This window comes from Macrobrachium rosenbergii, chromosome 25 (genome assembly GCF_040412425.1).
Source record: "Macrobrachium rosenbergii isolate ZJJX-2024 chromosome 25, ASM4041242v1, whole genome shotgun sequence".
In the NCBI taxonomy this organism is placed as follows: domain Eukaryota; kingdom Metazoa; phylum Arthropoda; class Malacostraca; order Decapoda; family Palaemonidae; genus Macrobrachium; species Macrobrachium rosenbergii.
In genome coordinates this window covers 26,513,306-26,533,142 of record NC_089765.1, presented here as the reverse complement: position 1 = coordinate 26,533,142, position 19,837 = coordinate 26,513,306, and the positions used below count along the sequence as shown (strand labels likewise).

The 19,837-nt window shown below is 37.6% G+C and overlaps 1 protein-coding gene across 1 annotated transcript in view; it reads left to right on the top strand.

Annotated features, from left to right (window-relative positions):
- Positions 1-19,837, top strand: part of LOC136852211 (uncharacterized) — a 47,920-nt gene that overhangs the window by 25,711 nt on the left and 2,372 nt on the right. Inside the window, exons 8-13 of the mRNA XM_067126659.1 lie at positions 5,012-5,165; positions 7,939-8,078; positions 11,185-11,321; positions 16,958-17,106; positions 17,284-17,364; positions 19,176-19,301. Coding sequence (XP_066982760.1) covers positions 5,012-5,165; positions 7,939-8,078; positions 11,185-11,321; positions 16,958-17,106; positions 17,284-17,364; positions 19,176-19,301 — 787 coding nt within the window. The remainder of the gene's footprint in view (positions 1-5,011; positions 5,166-7,938; positions 8,079-11,184; positions 11,322-16,957; positions 17,107-17,283; positions 17,365-19,175; positions 19,302-19,837) is intronic.

Sequence of the window (19,837 nt, the reverse complement as noted above, 5' to 3'; positions counted from 1 at the left end):
CTGGGAAAAGCTTTAATTGCTTAGGGGCGCTAAATTTGGAGGAGGCTGTAATAAGCCTCAATAATGACCCTTTCCCCTTATAAATTGTTTAAGAGTACTGTACCTGGAGGCATTGACTGCATCTCTGTTGAACAGCCAGCTAAGGGAGCCGAGGCTCCTTCCTAAGCAAGAGTGTCCATGGAAAATTTTGCATGAGAGTCAGAGAAGCGAATGAAGCTCCATATTTGGCTCGTAGTCTTCCTAAAGAAACCACTTAAAAGTGAAATGGTATCATTGTTTTTTGCATGAATGATAAATGAAGGACTCCTAAAAAGAGTCTGGAGATGCTCCATCCAAATGAAAGCAAAAGATTAATGAGTTTGGGATGCTCCTAAGGTCTTAAAAGACTATTTCCTTGACTGTCCAGGAAAGATTCCCAGCTTAAAATACATTCCATGTCTAGAGGAGCCAAATACCTGACTTGTGTATCTTCTTCCCCCATCCCTGCTGTGAGGTCTTTTTACTGAATGATGAATAAAGGACTAAAAGAGTCTGGAGATGCTCCATCCAAATGAAAGCAGAAGATTAATGAGTTTGGGATGCTCCTAAGGTCTTAAAAGACTATTTCCTTGACTGCCCAGGAAAGATTCCCAGCCTAAAATGTACAGATCCAAATAGATGGCATTTGTCATGGAAAACAAGTACATTTCATGTCTGGAAGAGCCAAATACCTGACATGTATCTTCTCCCCCCATCCCTTCTGTGAGGTCTTTTTACTGAATGACATACAGTAATGAAACCTATCTGCTTAAAGATGATCAAGAACAACAACTTTGGACAGGAGACAAAGACCAAGAAATGTTGAAAGAAACACTACCGGCAAAGACTTTAACTGAGGAAGCATTCAGGTGCAAGGAAGGAGTGTTATCTGAAGAGCAAACGCAACCGTTTAACTGGCAGAAAGGACCTAGTCAATCATGAAAATGTTTCCCCTGGATGTAGATGAGATTCATGAAGATGACTGACAAGAGAGGACATGACACCAAGAAGCAGCAATAGCTGAACATACTCTTTGTAAAAAGCATGAATAACAGGAGAACTCAAGCATTGTCCAAGCCAGAAAAACTACCAGAAAATAGAAATGTATACATGTTAAGCCCAGCCTTGCATTGTGCAGGGCAGATGAAACAGGCAAGAATGTCTGATTCATGGAAAATTGAACAAAAGTAACAAGCAAGTTACACTTGTGCTGCTGGATGCATATACAGCAGAAAACGCTGTGCAAGTCTTTCTGGACACCAGTGCCGAAGGAGTGAAGAAGAAAAATAAACAGGTACTTGAGAATATTGTAGTCGCAATTGTTGAAAGATGAAGAGCAAGGACAGGAATTATTGGCAGCACAACCAGGTGATACTGAAAAGGGAATGCTGAAAACATAAGCAGTCACTTTAGTAGAAGAGGCAATGCCCAAACACAAATGGAGAGAGTGTGCTTAATCTAATGAAAAATACATTACAGATGCTTCCCCAAGGACTGAAATATGTAGAACATGTGACTGGAGAAAAGTGCAAGACACTTCTGACAAGGAACAGAAGCAGATGAGTAGAGTTACTACAAGTAAACTGTTTGCATACGTTGAAGATCTACAGGCTACAGTAGGTGCTGTAATGGAGGTGGAAAACAGATAAGTGGCATGCGTACAAGTGCAGCCAATGAAATGATTCAGAAGCCTTATTAAGCATAAATATGATCAGGGCTAGTGTCTGGACCAAAGTGTAAATGCTCTTGCTGCAGAGAAGCCCACAAGATGAGCTGAACATGTGAATATGATTGAACACCCATGTGAGTGACAGCACAAGGCAAATATTTCTCTAGTGTAGCAACAGATTTTAACAGCTAGTCCTAACAGAGCAATGTACAGTAGGAAGTATGCAGGTATGACAAGAAAGAGACAATTCTTTTTAAAGAAGCTGGGTTGCTGCAGATCAGGCTGTAGAACATGTGAAGTTGAGGTGTCCAACAAGCAAAGCAGTAATAAGAGTAAGAATGGTACAAGTAGCAAGGAGACAGGACACAGTGTTGTGAATCAAGATACAAATGCCCTTTAATGGAGAATCCTGAGAGGATATGACTGCAACTATGAAACCCAGGCCAGTGTTGGAGAATCAGATGAGACAAGTCTGCTGGCAGTCACCAGACTGGCAATAGGAGAAGCCAGAAAGTATACTAGTAAGATGTGGAAGAGTTGTGTTCTTTATAGCTTACATATGTGCTTAACTTTTTACAATCTGTTTCCATCTGGAAGCAGCTTTAATGTTCTTGTGATCTAATACTGTAGCAGCATCCCACAAGGCTATGACCTAGTAAGAACATGGAACAGTCACCTTCTCCATTCAGAATACAACTACTTTCATTCTCTTTCAATCATCAGTTAAAGCCTTCATGGACAGAGTAAACAGACTATAAACCAAAGAGGGCTCCAAAGGGAAATCAGTCGGCAAAGAGATAAAAGTTATAGGAAAAGGTGATAAATAAAAAAATATGAGGGAATATAAAATAAAACCGATACACCTGAATTCAAGAGACAACAGCAAAAAGCAGGAATGAATTTTTAATACTCTGTGCTTAAACATTTGGAGATCAGAAGATACTACAATTGTAACAGGTAGACTTTTCCACATTTTAGTTGTAGTCAAGATGAAACTCCTAGCAAACTGAGTAATATGAAATCTGATACTAGAAAATGACACACTGTTCCAAGAGCAGCCTGCATAGTGTTGTGAGTGAAAACAGCTATGTCAGGTAAAGAAAAATGCAAAGGATGTTTTTGTTATAGTATATTTTATGCAACAAACATGATGAACTCTCTTCAAATGTATGCCACAAGTCAACATTTAGAGTTGGCAAAATAAATTTGACTGGTGACTCATTGATAGAGAGTGAGATGAGAGTCATTAACTTGCACACTAGAGAACAGTACTCCAAACAGGGAAGAAGAAGAGTTAAAACACTTAGATATACTGTAATGCCTTCATCCTGAAACATTGCTGCAAGATACCCTCATTTTGAAAAACAGAGGAAGCAATATGTCTTATAAGATTTTCAAAAGAATTTCTTATCAAAAGTTACACCCAAACTCTAATAAGAGGCATTGACATTTAACACTGTACCATTTAAATATATATCAAGATACAATTTAAATATAAATCAAGATGCAAAGGCAAAAGTGTTCTGGATTGACTAACTATCATACTTGGAGTTTTAGAAGGGTTAAGCTTCATGCTCCAGAGCCTACTCCATTCATGAACACAAGCCAGATATTACAGTATAAGATATATATATCACTTGCACACAATCTATGGAGATGTATAAACACTTTTTACATTCCTCTTTCTTTGATGGTTATGTTGGCAGGAGCTCAGTAAGTTTCCAAGCTTTGTCACTAAATCCAGGTTTAGCTGCCAGATTCAGCAGCCAATCACCCTTTTAGTCATATACTTATACATCACAAGGCCCCGACTGTGTGCCTGGTCAATCACCTGTAACTGCATTTCCATTCACATGGCACACCAAAATGGGTCAGATTCTGTGAATAAAGTTGGTTGTTTCCAAGAATCCTATGTATTACTTCCCTTACAACATAAAAGATGTGTGCTAAACATAATGAACATCTCAAAGCAAAAAATGTCTGAATCCATAAACCATCTCTGATCATTTTATTTTAAATACCATTAGAAAAATTATATAAAAAGGATCAAATGCATGGTCCAAAATAAAAAAGGTACCAGAAGCACTTACTAACCTTATTAAACCCATAAATTTAAAGCCTTCATTGAGATTAAGCTATGAGAGATAATGTAGGCTGGAACAGCAAAATTCAGTTAATGAAGAGAAACAACTAGTTAACTTTTGGGAAGCAAAGTCAACAGGTCTCTTCAGATTGACAGATATGCTTGATATGACCATTTTCTGTTGACAGAGCAATTTCTTGGCCCAGGTGTGATAATGGTGAGCTGGATTCCTCTTTTTGAAAGTGTCTGAAAAAGGAGCTAAGAGGTAGTTAGAAAGTGATGGTTCATAGTGAAAAAGCAAAAACTTATCCCCCTCATCTTCATAATTCATATTCCTTCCCTCCCTGGTTGGTATTGTAATAAGAGGCATCAGCGGCTGCGCCTTGATGGTTTGGTAATGTTACATAATATCTCAGTGAGTAGCCAAGGTAGCATAACCAACAAACTTATTTATAAGGCCTATGTCTTATTCTTAACCCCTTGTAAGTTGTCATTAGAACTTTTAGGCATCAAACATCTTTACTCAAAAGTGTGTGGGGTTTCACTTGGCCCTGGGTCTTAATTATGCTGTGGGGTTGGAGTTATAGCTTTCCCAGTTAAGTAGCTACTCAAGCAATTGTAAAGTCGTGCGTTTGTGATAAAAAAAAATTGTAAACAAACTTTCCACTTCAAATCTGTGACTTTACAATCTTTACCCCATTCCCAGACCCCTTTATTACTTGCAGCTAGCCCAGAACACAAGTGCCTCAGTTGCCCTCAGGAGTGACATAGAGCCCTGATGCATATTTAGCCTTGTGCAATTGGGAGGATTATTTTTCCTTGGTGTCTGGAAGATTCCAAACACACAATAAAGCTAATGTGAAGTAATGTGTTTGTATTAAAAAAAATTAGTATTGTTTAAAAAAAGTTATGGTTGTGTAAAAGGATGTTTAATTTTGAAGTTGATTACTTGATATTCCATTGTCATGCCTTTGTACCTTGAGGCTCATTTGGCTAATATTAATTCATTTAATATTTTACTTGTTTTAAATAATACTTTTGGTGTGTAGTGTATTCCGAAAAATGTATCCCCAATTGAAGTTTGTCGTACGAAATTATCATCCTCTGCATTTTTAGGATTGTAAACATTTATGAATTTCTGTTTTCAATATGTAGTACAATTTAGTCACTCACGGGACTTAATTATATTAAGACTTTTATTACAGATATGTTAATGGCCAATATTTTTAATCCACTTTCAGGATGGTATGTATCAGTTTTCCGATGGAACAATGATGAGAGGTGTCACTTTGTCATCAACAGGCGGTAATTGCTTCTACCTTTATACTTCAAATATTTATGCAACCAGCTGCAGCAACTCTGCTAGCATACAGCCTTTGTGCATGGCAAAGAAAGGTATACTAAATAGAAATGTTTTTGTAATTTTTTCTTTTGATGTCTACCATTCCTGTAATGTTATATCTAGGGTAGTTGTGTTAATATAACATACTGATTACAGTACTGTATGTTTTTCTCCCCAGCTTAATTTGAAAAATTTGATGCAGATTTTAACATTTGAAATGTGTATCTTCTAAGCTTCAAGAGAAAAACAAGCCCATGCTGGTCACAAATCTTGGGGGATTCGATTAAGAGATAACATCATAGGTTACTAAAGTAACTGCATAACTGCAAATTTAGTTATTCAGCCATAGCAGAAACATGCAGAACCTAGGTGTGGTAACTTACTCATGCTGTAAGTTCATCTGATGCATTTTATATTCCTTGTTCTTTATATATCTCTTGCAATTTAATCATTAGGACTTTCATTTAGTCTTCCAATTTGTTTACTGCATATTTTTCTTTCATGCAGTTCCTTTCTATAACTACTCTAATTGCAAAAGGTGGAAGAGATGATAGAAAAAAATAGAGATGGGGAGAGCACAAGTCATTAAACTAAGGTAATGTGCAACCACCCTCTTTATGGTTAGGGTATGGATTTACCTAGGCTATCATTATTACTATTATTGTTATGGAGATAATGTAACAGATCTCCATTATATGTCGACTCACTCACAGACAGTCACCTAAAGAGAGAAAGAAAATTCATAGTCATACAGGTATATATAACGTGGGAGGGGGTTTCAAGTTGGCTGAAGTCTGGATGGGTCGATTTGTAGTTGCAGTTTGATACACACCTCACATTGTACAACATTGGGCCCTCCTCCATGGTACTGATCATGGAGGTGGTGGGACTCTGCTGATGTGTCCCTCACAGAAGTGACTTGGGCAATAGCTCTCTCAAGTTCCAGATTGGTTATTCATCTCATTTCTCCCTCCTTCTTGTTGATGTTTGGTGCCATTTGGTTTATTATGTCTCTCTCTCTCTCTCTCTCTCTCTCTCTCTCTCTCTCTCTCTCTCTCTCTCTCTCTCTCTCTCTCTCTCTCTCTCTCTCTCTCCAGATACCATCAAGAATGGATGTATTGATCTTGGAAGTTGATGGAATTCTGCTGGTTTGTCACCCACAGGCATGACTTGTGTAATGGCTCGCTCAAGTGCCAGGTTGGCTATTCGCATAATTTCTCCCTCATTTTCGTTGACATTTGGTACTAGTTGGTTTATCACCTCTTTCTCTCACACACACCAAATACCATCAAGAGTGGATTTATTGATCATGGATGTTAGTAGGATTCTGCTGGTGTGTCCCCAACAGGTGTGACTTGTGTGCTGGCATGCTTGAGTGCCAGGTTGGTTAATCTCCTCATTTCCCCCTCTTTATCTTTGACATTTGGTGCCAGTTGGTTTAAAATCTCTCTCTCTCTCTCTCTCTCTCTCTCTCTCTCTCTCTCTCTCTCTCTCTCTCTCTCTCTCTCTCTCTCTCTCTCTCTCTCTCTCTAAATAACATCAAGATTAATTTTATTGATCGTGGAGGTTGGTGGGATTTTGTTGGTGGAGGGCCCCTAGGTGTCTTTTGTAATGGCTCGCTCAAATGTCAGACTGGTTATTCGTCTCATTTTTCTTGCTTGAAGACAGAACATCACTCTGTGAACTGCTTACTTTTTACGAAATTTTGAATGCTGGGAACTGTAGGTACCAGTCTACTTTTGTAAGATATATTTGAAAGATCATGCAGTATTTTTTAGACATTTTTCTGAAGGACCTGTAATGGTGATAGGTCAATATTTTATCAGTTGGGGAATGGGATTTTAGGAACTTACACTCATTATCTTCAAAGTCCATTTCTACTTTTCCACTGGTACAAAAATCTTTGGTCATCCATTGATGTTCCTCCTAGAATGAATTAGTGTGCCATAATTTGTCCATAAAGTTTTTTTTATAGAGGTTACAATAATTATAGCATTAATGAAGTTCATGTCTAATTCATGATCCTTTGTTAGTCCTGAGAGCTTTTTGGGATACATACTTTTCTTCTCCACAAGATTTTACCAGGTTGCAGGTTCTATTATTATTATTATATATTTTTTTTTGTTACTCTGGATGTCAGCAGCTCAATCTCTTTCTCAGAGTCAATTCCAGAGAAGCCTAAATCAATCAGTCCATGCTCATTTGGTGCTCAGGCTATGTAGAAACAAAAATAATTTGTCTTTCCAAGCAAAGTAATATTGTATGTCTGTACACAAATTTTTAAGTTTTCCAGAAAACACCCTGTTTGGATTTAGACTAAACATTTAAGTTACCCAGTTTGCAACTGGAGGACCTGAGGGACCCTATGTATATGTGCCATTTACTAACAGCAGATCATAGTCAATGCACAGTAGTCTTTTCTTCTTCCTATGGGGAACCTTAGATTCATGCAGATGCATGAATACATTATGCAAAAGTATTTGGTTTGTAAAGCAAGTATGATTTTTTTTTAAAGAATTGACTTTTTACTTATAGAAGAGTGTACTATCTCTTTCGTAGTTTCACTTGGGAAGTACTTGTATAAATTGATAATAATTTTTTATAAGAGAGGTTTGTGTATTCTGTATCAACTGATATCTTACACCAATCACTGAAAGTATTGTACATGAGTTTACAAAACATCAAGTGCAATGTTGTAGCAGAGATATATGGAACTTCATACTTTGTGTATGTAAGGATTTCACCCATGAGGTCTTGAATTTTTCAATCTGTCTTTGTTTTTCACTCTCAGCTGGATAAATGTGACATCATTTAAATTTCTTTTAGGTGACTGCCCCATGGGATTCCTGAATAGAGGAAACAGCTGTTATAGATTTTCTAATGAACAACGGTATTATGATGTCTCTGCAATATATTGTGGTTATTACTCCTCCTTGCTTTCTTGGACATTCAACAGTTCAGTGCTGGTATGTATATTTCCTTTCACAGTTAATCTCTTTAGATGTAACATATAGTACTAGGCATTAAGGTACTGAATTTGGCACACTAACAGTCAGCTTCCTCTGGAAAAGCTTTTTTTTATTTTATTTTATTTAGGTATGTCTTTTGGAAGTCAACTTATCTAATAAATAAAAGGTATTGTACATGTAAAATGAGAGCTAGGGTCTGTCAGTAGGGATTCACACCAGGAAACTTACAAAGGCTTATCAGAGATGAACTAACAGTCAGCATGCTGCCTACGGTAATGCTCTGTTACTTCATACTAGATCATTATCTCACCTCATTCTCATTTTGTAGGCTTTGGTTCAATTCATGTTCCTTTGCTACTTTTTCTTGTGCCATGTATCTATTATTGGTTTAACTTTTCATAACTGTGTTCAGTTATTTCTTATAAGAGAGTTACTCTTAAATTTCACTCTTCCCCATGTATTTTACTGTCAGACATTGACATGACCAGAGATATTACCAGTATGAATAACTAGATGGTTAGCTAGCCTGATAGCATCTTGGATTTTAAGTATTTTGGCTGACAAACGTAAAGGAGAACATAATGGCTTATGTGCTATGATGTAATGCAGCATTAAAGTGAGATATGGTGATAAAAGCTTTGAAACCTTGTGAGATTCAAGACGTCAGGTCTGGGTATGACTGATATTTTTCGGAGGCCAGGTATACATTGAATAATGTGGACGAAAAGGTGGTCACCAACCTGCGGATCCCATGTCACGCATTTGGGCAAGAATTTGTGTTTGTTAGATGACATATAAATGAGAATAATTTGCGTTACAATAAATGTACAAAAGTAGTTACATACATCGGCGGAAAGGCTGGACAATAATATGTATGGAGAGATATATAAAAATATGAAATAATAACAGGTAATATACATGACATGATTAAATGCAGAAATGAGGAGGTGCTTGACACCTTTACGGTACTCCCCCCCCAAGACAATGATTACAGAGATAATTATTGGATGACATGAAAATTAATCTTGGGGACACTGGGGGAGCAGGAGGCGACCCCATCTCTTCGAGAACTGTGGGCAGGGACCAACGTCGACTGCTGGATCTTCCACAGAGCGGCCTCTGGGGTGCCCACGGCCCCTCTTTGTGGGGGGGGTTATGTCTGGGGGCGAATTTTTAGGGGGGACCCTGGGACATCTGTCTACCTCCTCTCGGATTTCACTGTCTAACAGGAATGCTAGTTTCAGCCTGTTGATGGAAACCCAATCCTCCCAGCAGTGGATGTTGATGAGATACGCCTTGGGGGTCCTATTGATGACTCGGTAAGGGCCCCTGTAGGGCGTGGTCAAGGGCGGGCGACGGGCATCTATCCTGATGAAGACGTAAGTGCAGGAATCCATGCCGGCTGGGCTGTAGGTGTTGGTTCTGTCCATGAAGGTCTTATGGCAGGGCGCAAACTTCTGTACTAGTTCCCTCAACCTTTTGGAGGGGGGATGTCTGTGCCGTCGGCTGATGGCGGGAAGAATTCCCCTGGAACAGCTAGTATTTCTGCGGGGGATGCATCGCCATCTGCCCTCGGTGTGGTGAGGAGACCCAGCAGGACCCAGGGGAGCTGAGCCTTCCAGTTTTCATTGGTGCAATGTGCCATTAGAGCTGCCTTCAGTTAGCGGTGTGCCTTCTCTACCATGCCGTTTGCTGTGGGGTTGTAGGCCATCATGCTGTGAAGTGTCATACCCATCAGGCGTGCTGGGGAGACCCAGAGTTCTGACAGGAATGCTGAGCCTCCGTCCGTAGTAATGCTGTTTGGCACCCTGAAGCAGCTGATCCAACTGGAGAGGAGGGCTTCTGTGCAGGATGCTGTTGACGCCTCCTCCATAGGTGTCGCCTCTGGCCAGCGAGTGGAGTGATCTATGACTTTCAGACTGCGGTAGAGGCCCAACGACGTCTATGTGGATGTGGCCAAAGTGCCGACGACTATTTGCTCGAGCACTGCCCTGCCGGCGATGTTGCTGGCATTGGTGGTGAGTCTCAGGGCAGCGGTGGGGTTATGATGCATCAAGGTGGTGGCACTCACGAGGGCTGTCTCCGTCTCTTCGAATGCCTACTGCTGCGGAGCATCCCACGACACCTTTTTCGGCTTGCCCTTCAGGACTACTGTCGGAATACATGATGCGGGCGATGCCTGGGATGAAACGGCGATACAGGCAGTCCCCGGTTATCGGTGGGGTTCCTTTTCTAAGGGTGTGATGATAACTGGAATTTGCTGCTTACCGAAAATTGGCGATTTCGGTGCTTTTTCTCCGATTTTTAGGGGTTATTGGTGACGAAAAGCGCCGATTTTCGGTTATTGGCACCTCTGTTAGTTATGTATCGGCGCCAATACCAGTTGGTTATTTTTAGCTTTGTAGTCTCCGACACTGTTGGTTCATCCAAACCTTTTTGAATCAAGGATATTACATTCCATTAATTCTAAATTCTCAGAAGTCTGGCAATTGAACATCTCTCTTGTTCAATAGATCAGAGGTATGGTCTCCTTCCTTTGCTCTTTCATGACCGGGAAGAGAGTACCCAGGTGAGCCAAACTAATAGTCAGTTTAGAGATTTACTTAGAATCCTCCTTCCAAAAGTAATCCTCCCATATGTAAAGACCGAGGGTCTGTATTTGTGTAGGAACAAATGACAGATTTTTAAAGTAATTTGTATTTTTCCAGAAACACAAACCTGAGGTCTTTAAATAAAGAGCCACCTCTTACCACCCTGCATTCTGTTACCTGGGCCAAAAGGTAAACTGTGTAGAACTGAACGAGCACCAACTTGGTGGACGGTGCTTCCACCCCTACCATCAGTAGCTATTACCATCACCACCTTGCAAAAGTTTCATGGCTGATTTTCCAGTTTGCTGAAAATTAATCCCATATGTAAAGACCTCAGGTTTGTATATTAAGAAAAATACAAATTACTTTAAAAATTTGTCATATCACGTAGGATAATTGACATTATTGTATTAAAAATATTTCATTATCCTGAGACTCAAAGTATACACTTTTATTGTAGATATGCATTGTTACCTGAATTAATTTATTTGTTTCATTAATTGCATGCTAAGGTTAATGGGCTGAGTGCAAAAGGGTACCAGCCAGTAAAATCTACAGGAACACCTTACTGGATGGGAGGACAGTTTAATACTACCATAGGAATGTGGATTCTCTCGAATAATGCAAACGTAACATACCCCTCCAGTGGGTAAGTCTGATTTCACTGCACGTTTTTATAGTGTGTTCTAATGCACAAGTGTGTGTAAACTTTGTTGGCTGTGTTCTGTGAATGAATTCTTGATGTAGAGTTATGTGAAAAGGAAGCTCTGACAGGCAAATATGGCATGTTTTAAGCAAGGGTAGCTCAGGTTTCAAGTTGGCTGGCAGTGATAAAAGGGGTGCGTCCTTTTTAATTGTTGATATGCTGATTGATTGATATCCATTAAATTTGTAAACTAGCATTGCAGCAGCTATGGTTCAGGGAGCCTAGTTTGGTTTTGCTATCAGTAATTTGAAGTTAAATGGAAGAGTGTGATAAATATTTTGTTCATGAAGCATTCATCTAGTCAGATATGCATTTTAAATGTAATTCATTGCATTTATAATACTGTATGTAAAAGCTAATAAAAATGGGTTAAAACCATCAGCAGATTATATAATGTAAAAAAAATTCCTTGACTGACTGTTGGAGTATTTATTATCTGAATATCTGGGAATGATACTACATTTCTTCTGCATCATTTACAAATATTATTTTTATTTATCTGAACTTTACTCATATGTTTAATTAAGGAAAGCAAAACCAAGTGATGAATAGCTGCTTGAACTAGAACAGTATTGCAGTTGCTGGTGATGGATGAGAACTCACTATCCAGTGTGTTCCCCCATGCATCTTATCAATAGTTGTGTGTGTGTGTCAGTTTTCTTTTCAAGTTTTCTTGATTCTTTCGTGTCATTTATTCATCTTTTGTTTTCTTCATGTTTAAATTGTATGAATTTTATGCTAATGCACTGTGAACGAGTTTACTGGTATCATGAAAATGCTCAAGGAGTGGGTTTTAATTAGTTTGTTAAAGCTGGTTTAATTGTAATACAGAACAGGTCAGCTTTCAGCATTACTGTATTACAGTTGCATTATATAGGTTTATTGGGAATTTTTTAGTAAACATTTTTCTATTGACATTACGTGATGATACTCTACTATGAGATTCAGAGCCTTTGTCCCGATGTTTTTCCAGAATAAGTTTTTCTGTGCATTTGACAAAGATATTACGTAGCCATAGTATACTTTACATCCCTACCTAATTTTCGGCAGCATTCTCCATTACTTATACAGTATTAGAAAAAAGTATATTCATAAGAGTAAAATAAAGCAGCTGAAGCCATTGGTGGAACACTCTAATGTATGGGTTCAAAGTTATACATGACGTAAACATATGATGCCCCGACTCCTCCCACAAGGTGATGACAACAAACAGCTGTCTCTGAAATTCTGAATGAATATTCGTACCTTGTCAAGGCTTCAAGAACGGCAGCTATGATAAGTCATTGTCCCCGTGGTTGCAGGGGGACAGCTTTTGTGATTCGACTTGCACAATCGTTTAGAAGCGGGGAGGCCCGTGGCAAACCCTATGTAAGCTTGAATGGGTAAATGAATAATAGGGCCCTTTTTCGGGTAAGGAGTACACCCGGACATCCAAGGCTACCAAGTTTTCGTCATTTGTTGACTTCCATAAGATGTAGAAAGATAATTATATATGCTTTATAAAGCAATAGTTGTTGATTTCTTAGTAAAATATAACTTGGGGAACAACATTAAAACTTGCTTTGCCAAAAAAAAAAAAAATGTCATGGGTTATAATACATATAATGTCAATTTCCTCATATGTAATTTTATGTTAAATAAAGGATCCATGTAAGGGCATGTCATTTCGTATGATCGCTCCTGTCATCTTAGTGACAGAGTACAACAATGGCTGAATTGTAACATTATAATGGAAGTTGATTTCATATTCCACAGAATATTACGGGCATGGTAGTTCGATTGTTGGTAGGCTTTTAAATACCAAGATTGCTTGCACACTGCCATATTAGGAAAAATATCAAAGGAATTATGACAAATGCCAAAGTTTTCTTCATTTTGTTAATTGATTTTTAATTATATAATTTTTCAATGGAGAAATAGTGATAGAAAGTAATTTCTCGGTGGTCTTGTCAACTATCTATTAATGTTTTGTACCTGAGAGGTATCTGTATGTTAATCATTTTGGTATCGTGGGGTGAGACTTGGAATTGCCTCAAGGACTTCAGACCTGGGTTGTTACTGGGGGACATGATGTAGTATTCCATCTGCTTTGCTTACAAAAATGATCAAAAGTGAGGGTGATTGTGCTCATGTATTATTTCAGTACAGTATTACCCAGCGGTTTTCTTCTACATTTAACGTACCCTAATCGTGCTGAAAGCATTCGTTCTGGTTAGAGTAGGAAGTGGAAATTTAGAAATCAGCTCTTGCTGTCATTGTTGGGGGGAGGAATGAAGTGGAGGAATGAGCTCTATGAAAGTGTGTTTTTGAGTTTTTGAGACTTTGTGTCTTTTATTTAGCTTTTTACACTTTAAGGGCATTGCAACAGTTCTTAATACCCCTGGATTCCAAGACAAACCTTGATGCTGTTGACAACCTCAGATTTCAAAATTATTATAACTTAAAAAGTTCTGGCCCCTAATTATAATAATAGCCAAAGTAAAGTCACTCAAACAGTGCAGCACAATTCAAGTACTTATAACTGGAGGGAAAAAAATGAAGCTGGCACTTACCGCATCATCTGACAAAAGATGTATGTATAAAGACAGCAGGTAAAATGAACGACCTGAAAATTAGTGTCTTTCATCTTAATGTCAATTCCACTTGAGGGAGGTTACACAGCTTTGTGTAAAACATTTGGATCCTTTGGAAATTAAAAAAAAAATTAAATAAACTTCCATAAGTAAAATGAGCAATGGGGAGTTTGGGTCTCCTTGACCAGTGATTGCCATGCAAAAGGAACCCTCAGGATCAGTTAATGCTAAATATCAAAGGAAACCAAAGCTACCAGTGTGGCTTCTTGCAACTGGAAGAACTAGCCGATTTTTCCAGAAGAAAGTAGGCACTATAAAATCTAGGGACATACCTTAGTTTGATGAAAAAAATAGTCTTGTGTATGCTAAGTCAAACGTAATCTGTTATGCTCTGTCATTTAACGGCTTGACACTAGTGAAATGATGACTATTCCAAGCCGACCTTAACTTTAGTTATGTGAGGTGAGTCATTTTTAATTGGATTTGTATGATTTTAGTGAAGAAGAAATGTTATAGAGGTGTCCAGAAGATCCTGTAATTCATTTCTTTGTAAACATCCAAAATGAAGGGATAGAAGTTAAATCATTCAGACAGTACCCATTGTAGTGCTTAAGTTGCTTTAGGTGTGGCCACCCCTCTCAGGTTTGTAATAATAACAAACTGCAAGTTCTTTGTGGCTGACCCTGGAAACTGCCCCTTCAGTGCCAAATGTGTAAACTGTTGTAAGTGTCATAAACTTAATGGTAAGAGTTGTACCACTTTTGAAACAATAAAAAATCACTAAAAAAAGTGTAGTGCTGAGAATTTTACTGTAGGACTTGCTAAACTTCTACTAAACATAACTGAAAATTATGGAAAATCATTGACACCAAAATCCATGACTCTGCTGAAAGCAAGCTTTTGTGCTGCCAGAGTGCCTTATAAGATTAATGGGCACCCATTTGGTTATAGAGCTTCTTGAGGCAAGTACATCACATGAGTTACGTGCACCCTTTGAGGCAGGAGCACTGCCTCATATACAATCCTCTCCTTCCCCAAGAAACAAGACTAAGGCACTTTCAAAGCCAACATTTGTCCATAATCTAGAAGAGGATCAATCCAGTGAAGAGCTACCAGAGGCAGTAGCAATACAAGTAAAGGCACCTGAAACCTTATGAATATACAAGGCCTTTTGTACAATATCTAACTTCCATGTGGCATTTGTTAACACTCATTAGATGTTTTCCAAAAGTAAGATGTGAGTCGGAAGTTACACCAAGTGTAGTTAAAGCTTCAGAAAAAATTCAGTGGAGTCCCATCCGCCTTAAGGGAGGATGAGGTAGAAAATCTGTACTAGATCTGCTAATCAATAGTGTTTTCGTTTTACTGGAGTTCAGACTCGTACCTCACCGACTACACCATTGTCTGATCTGCTTCATGTAACAAGTGAGACTAAGGGTAGCTTCATTTCTCATAAATGGAGATTTTACTACATCTAAAAGGGTTACATCATCGGCACACTGAACAATCTTCTTTTCCAGGCCAACAGTTATATCACTTGTATACGCTAAAAATGAGAGCAGACCACAAATGCTACCCTGTGGAACTCCATACACGATAGGTCGTATTTTGCTAAAGATCCCATCAACAGCAACTTGCTGCTGCCTACCTGCAAGGAAATCTTGAAGTAATGCTATAACATATCCACCCACTCCAGGATTCTGAAGTTTATGAATAAGTACCTTGTTATTTACTGAATCGGAAGCAGCACTAAAATCTATTTGAATTACTCTACATCAAGGTTCTCTTGCAAATGTCATGTCAAATGTAAACGTGTATTTCAAGCACCTAACTGCTTCTTATATGCATATTGACTATCAGCTAACAGTCCTTTAAATTCCACATACTTGTGTAGTAGCTTAAAAGTAAGTTTTACCACAAATTTGGAGACACAAGAAGAATAGAAATTGGCCTGTAGTAGTTACTGAAGTCTGCAGATATGCCACTCTTTGGAACAGGCACTGTATTACTAAACTTGAGCTCATCTACAAAGGTACTACGTTGCTTAAAAATCTATAAAATCTACTAATCTTAGGAGACAATGCACCAAAAACCTTTTTAAAAATCCAAGGGGAGAACCAAATGGGGGCCAGGTAGCCCAACCTTGATTCCAAACTATCCAGAATTTTTTGAATAATTGCAAGGTGGTGGGAATACAACTTTGTTATTTATGAAATCTCATGACTATTCAAGTTTTCCAAAGGATTGCATGCCAAATGAATTCAATTTCTTGTAATGTGAAGTATTTTGAAACAGATTCTGAAGAAACAGGAGCCATGTCAAGTCTTTGCTTTTATGTATGATCACCATCCAGTAAAGTGACATGGTTGTGATTAGTGCATTAGCATTAGGATTTTTTTAGAAGTAAACTATAAAATAACGAAGTGCCAACACCAGTGCCAGCAATTCTTTTTCTCTTTCTAAGTACAGTCCCTGCGGTACCTCATTTTCAGTTTTTGCATAAAATTTCTCCTACAAAGGACAATTACATGCATGCATGCATCTGTAATTTTAATAGTTCTTAAAGGCCAGCATGAAAAAGGCTTGGAGAAAATATTTTAATGCAGTGTAAAGGAATTTAGTTTTAGTACTTTCTAAACATATCATGGATGATCTGAATTAGTGTTTTTTGTATTTGATTATTAGATTATTTTGCTGTATTTTTGGATGGAGGTATGTGCTCTTGTGGACAGGAGGTCACTGGGTTCATTTATAAGTACTGATGTTTTACTAGTTACAAGACATTGGGATATGGATTTTGTCTTCATGACTTCAATAGAAACTTGATTTATACACTCAGAGGGAGATTCTTTATGACATTTTTGAGTTAAGGAAATTTGTCTTGTCATGACTAATTTTTCACTGCTATGAACTGTAAGTTTGCTCAAGATGATCTACATGGATGGGACCTAATACCATTCAGCTTTGCTAAATGTTGTTGATATTTCATATAAAGTTTTCCTTCAGTTCTCTGTTGGGGGGACTTTGGGAAGCCAACAATCCAGTAGTGGGAGACGTTTGTATGGTGCTGAACTCGCAAGGACGTTTGGAAAGTAAGACTTGTGGAACTAACAATACCAACCGCTTCATCTGTGAAACAACAAAAAACCAGATTGGTTAGTAAAGGAATTAATTATTTTCAGCAACAAATTGCAACTTAAATGTAAAGATATGCTGTTTCTCCATTTATAAAAAATTTCACTGGAAAAAGGACATTAATCATTTCATCTTTCAATGTTCTTTTGATACATTAAGTACCATAAATATTTTAATAGATATATAATTGCTTGCAGGGATGAATTTACCTCGACATGATTTTCCCATTTTGCAACCAACTTGCTTCATGGAGAACCAATATGATCCACAATTCAGAAGTAAGTACGGTTTACTGTAACATTAATCTCTAGCATTGTATTAGTTATTTATTTCCCCTAACTACAAGCATAAAATCATTAAGATATCATAATCCCTGTACTGTACAGTATTACCATATTCCCTGGAACTTGGAATTTTGTTCTCCTGTATCACACTGGGAGCTAGTGCAGACAAATATTTCTGCCATGGAGTGCTTGTTTTCTCATGAGTTTATTACCGAGTTATTAATTTTTGTATGTGGTAACTGGAAAGTGATAATTAGTCCAAAAACACTACTTTACAGCGAGACAGGTCAAAATCGCACTCAGAAAAAAATAAATTTATTATTTTGATAGCTTAATTTTTATTCGTCTTGTGGTATATTAAAGGTTGTTGGTTGGCTTAGCTATCCTTTATCAACACAGGGTGTCCACTTTTCCCTTGTGTGTAAGTTATTATCAGGTAGGGTAGACAATATTTTTGTACCTAGGAGTTTTTGCAATATGGAGATGATATTGTAAATCATTCCTTTTTTTTTTTTTTGCTTTAAACAAAGGGAAATGTTAAAGTCAGAATGTTACTTTGCAGTTGTGTGGAATGCTAAGTTCCTTGGTCAATATCCAGCTAAAAAAGATTAAGCAGTGTATTTCTTATTACTCAAATTTTTTTTTGTTTTGTAATAATGATGGCTAGTTGGCTTTACTATTATCTGGCCACTCTTCCCTTGTCCTTCTGTGGAGACAGAAAATGTCACTTCCTTGTTAAACAAAGATGGATAAAGTTAGTTGATATCTTCATGCAAAAACCAGAGTATTAATTTTACTAATGCTTTATTACAGATGTCAGTAGAGATAAAGTGGACAATTGCTGGTTAATACTAGCAAAGCAGTAGCTAGTCAAGATGCAAACCCTTCTCAAACAATTTGAATTTGAATTACAGTATTATTAAATACATCAGTTTATTTGAATAAGTTGTCCTGGGCAAGATTAACCCCCATAATATTAATGAACTCTATAATGATGCATTTTATTTTGATTCTGTGAATCAGATTCTGCAGAACTACAGTATGTAGTTTACAACTAAATGCAGGTTTCCTTTATAAAATGTACATAAAACCCAAAGAGAATTATACCTAAGATCAAAATCAAGCCCCAGTCATATGTGTCTTTGCAGGAAGAAGTGTCAGAGCTTAGTAGAAACAGAGGGGCGACTTTGCCTATTTTCATTTCAGAGTTCAAAGAGGGAAGAGGTGGAGAGGAGATGACTTATCAAAAGAAACCCATAGTGCAGAAATCATGGAGAAAATTAAAGCCATGAAAGTAGATCTATAGGTTGTTGAGGTACTTCAGAATGGCCATCAGATCCACTTTATTGAATTCCTTTCTTTTCTCTCTCCTTTACTTGTTCAGCTGTAGTCAGTGCCCAGGAACAAAGATTTGCAGTAATGGACAAGGAAGTGACGAGCAGGAATAACACTAGTGCAGTAAAGGAGATTTTAAGAGATTTTACTAACTTTTATGGCACCTTGATGAGGTCAACATAGCAATGGAGTTTTTAGGCTGGTAAAATTAGCAGTTTGATCCAGAATCCATCTAAAGGGGAATTCTTTGGATTCTGTTTACCAACTCCAAAAAATCATTAAAGTTCAAGTAGAGAGACTGTGTTGCATTTACAAGGCCCTGTACTCTTGATTATACAATAAGTAATGCTGTATGGAGTATCATATATATTGGCTTGACATTTACTTTTGATATTTTCATGTATTCTCTGCACTAAATTAACATGCTCTAAGTGTTTGCTTTAACTTTATATTTAATCTTTTACTTTTAGTATCTCCTGGAAACTATGACCCTGAGAAGTTATCCTTGACGCTTTGCAAAGGCCGATGCCTTGCATTAGGTTTTAATTATGCTGGTGCTACATATGGAAAATATTGCTTCTGTTCAAATATTCTCAGTAAGTAACTCCAAAATATGTAAATGTTTTCTGTTTTTAAGTCCTAAGAAATTTTGACTGAAATGCATGTGAGTGTATCTTCATAATTTTGAGGAGGAGAGGTTAAAAAGCGTGTTGAGAGAAGCTCACTCTTGAGAGTATTCCATGGTTACTAGTTGGAAGAAATGAAACAGTGGAAAAAATCACAGTTCTTGAAGATACTGAACTAAGATGTACAATATTCCACTACTTTGGATGGCAGAGTAAAATTTTCACAGAATCCAAGTAGTATTCATTATTCATATAAATAATTCAGAGTTCTTACAAACTACTTCAAAGTGGTTAAATGGGGATTAATACATCCATACTACAATCATAGTGTTAGTGTATCATAAGTAAATGTAAGAATTTTAATTTTAAAGGTAGCCTACAGATTTTGAGAAATTTTAGTGCAGTGTATAGTAAAATCTCATCATTGTACAGTATCAGAAAAGCTAGATTATGCACTTATGTTTTAGTAAAATAAAAGGCTGATATTAAGAGTGCTAATCAGGTTG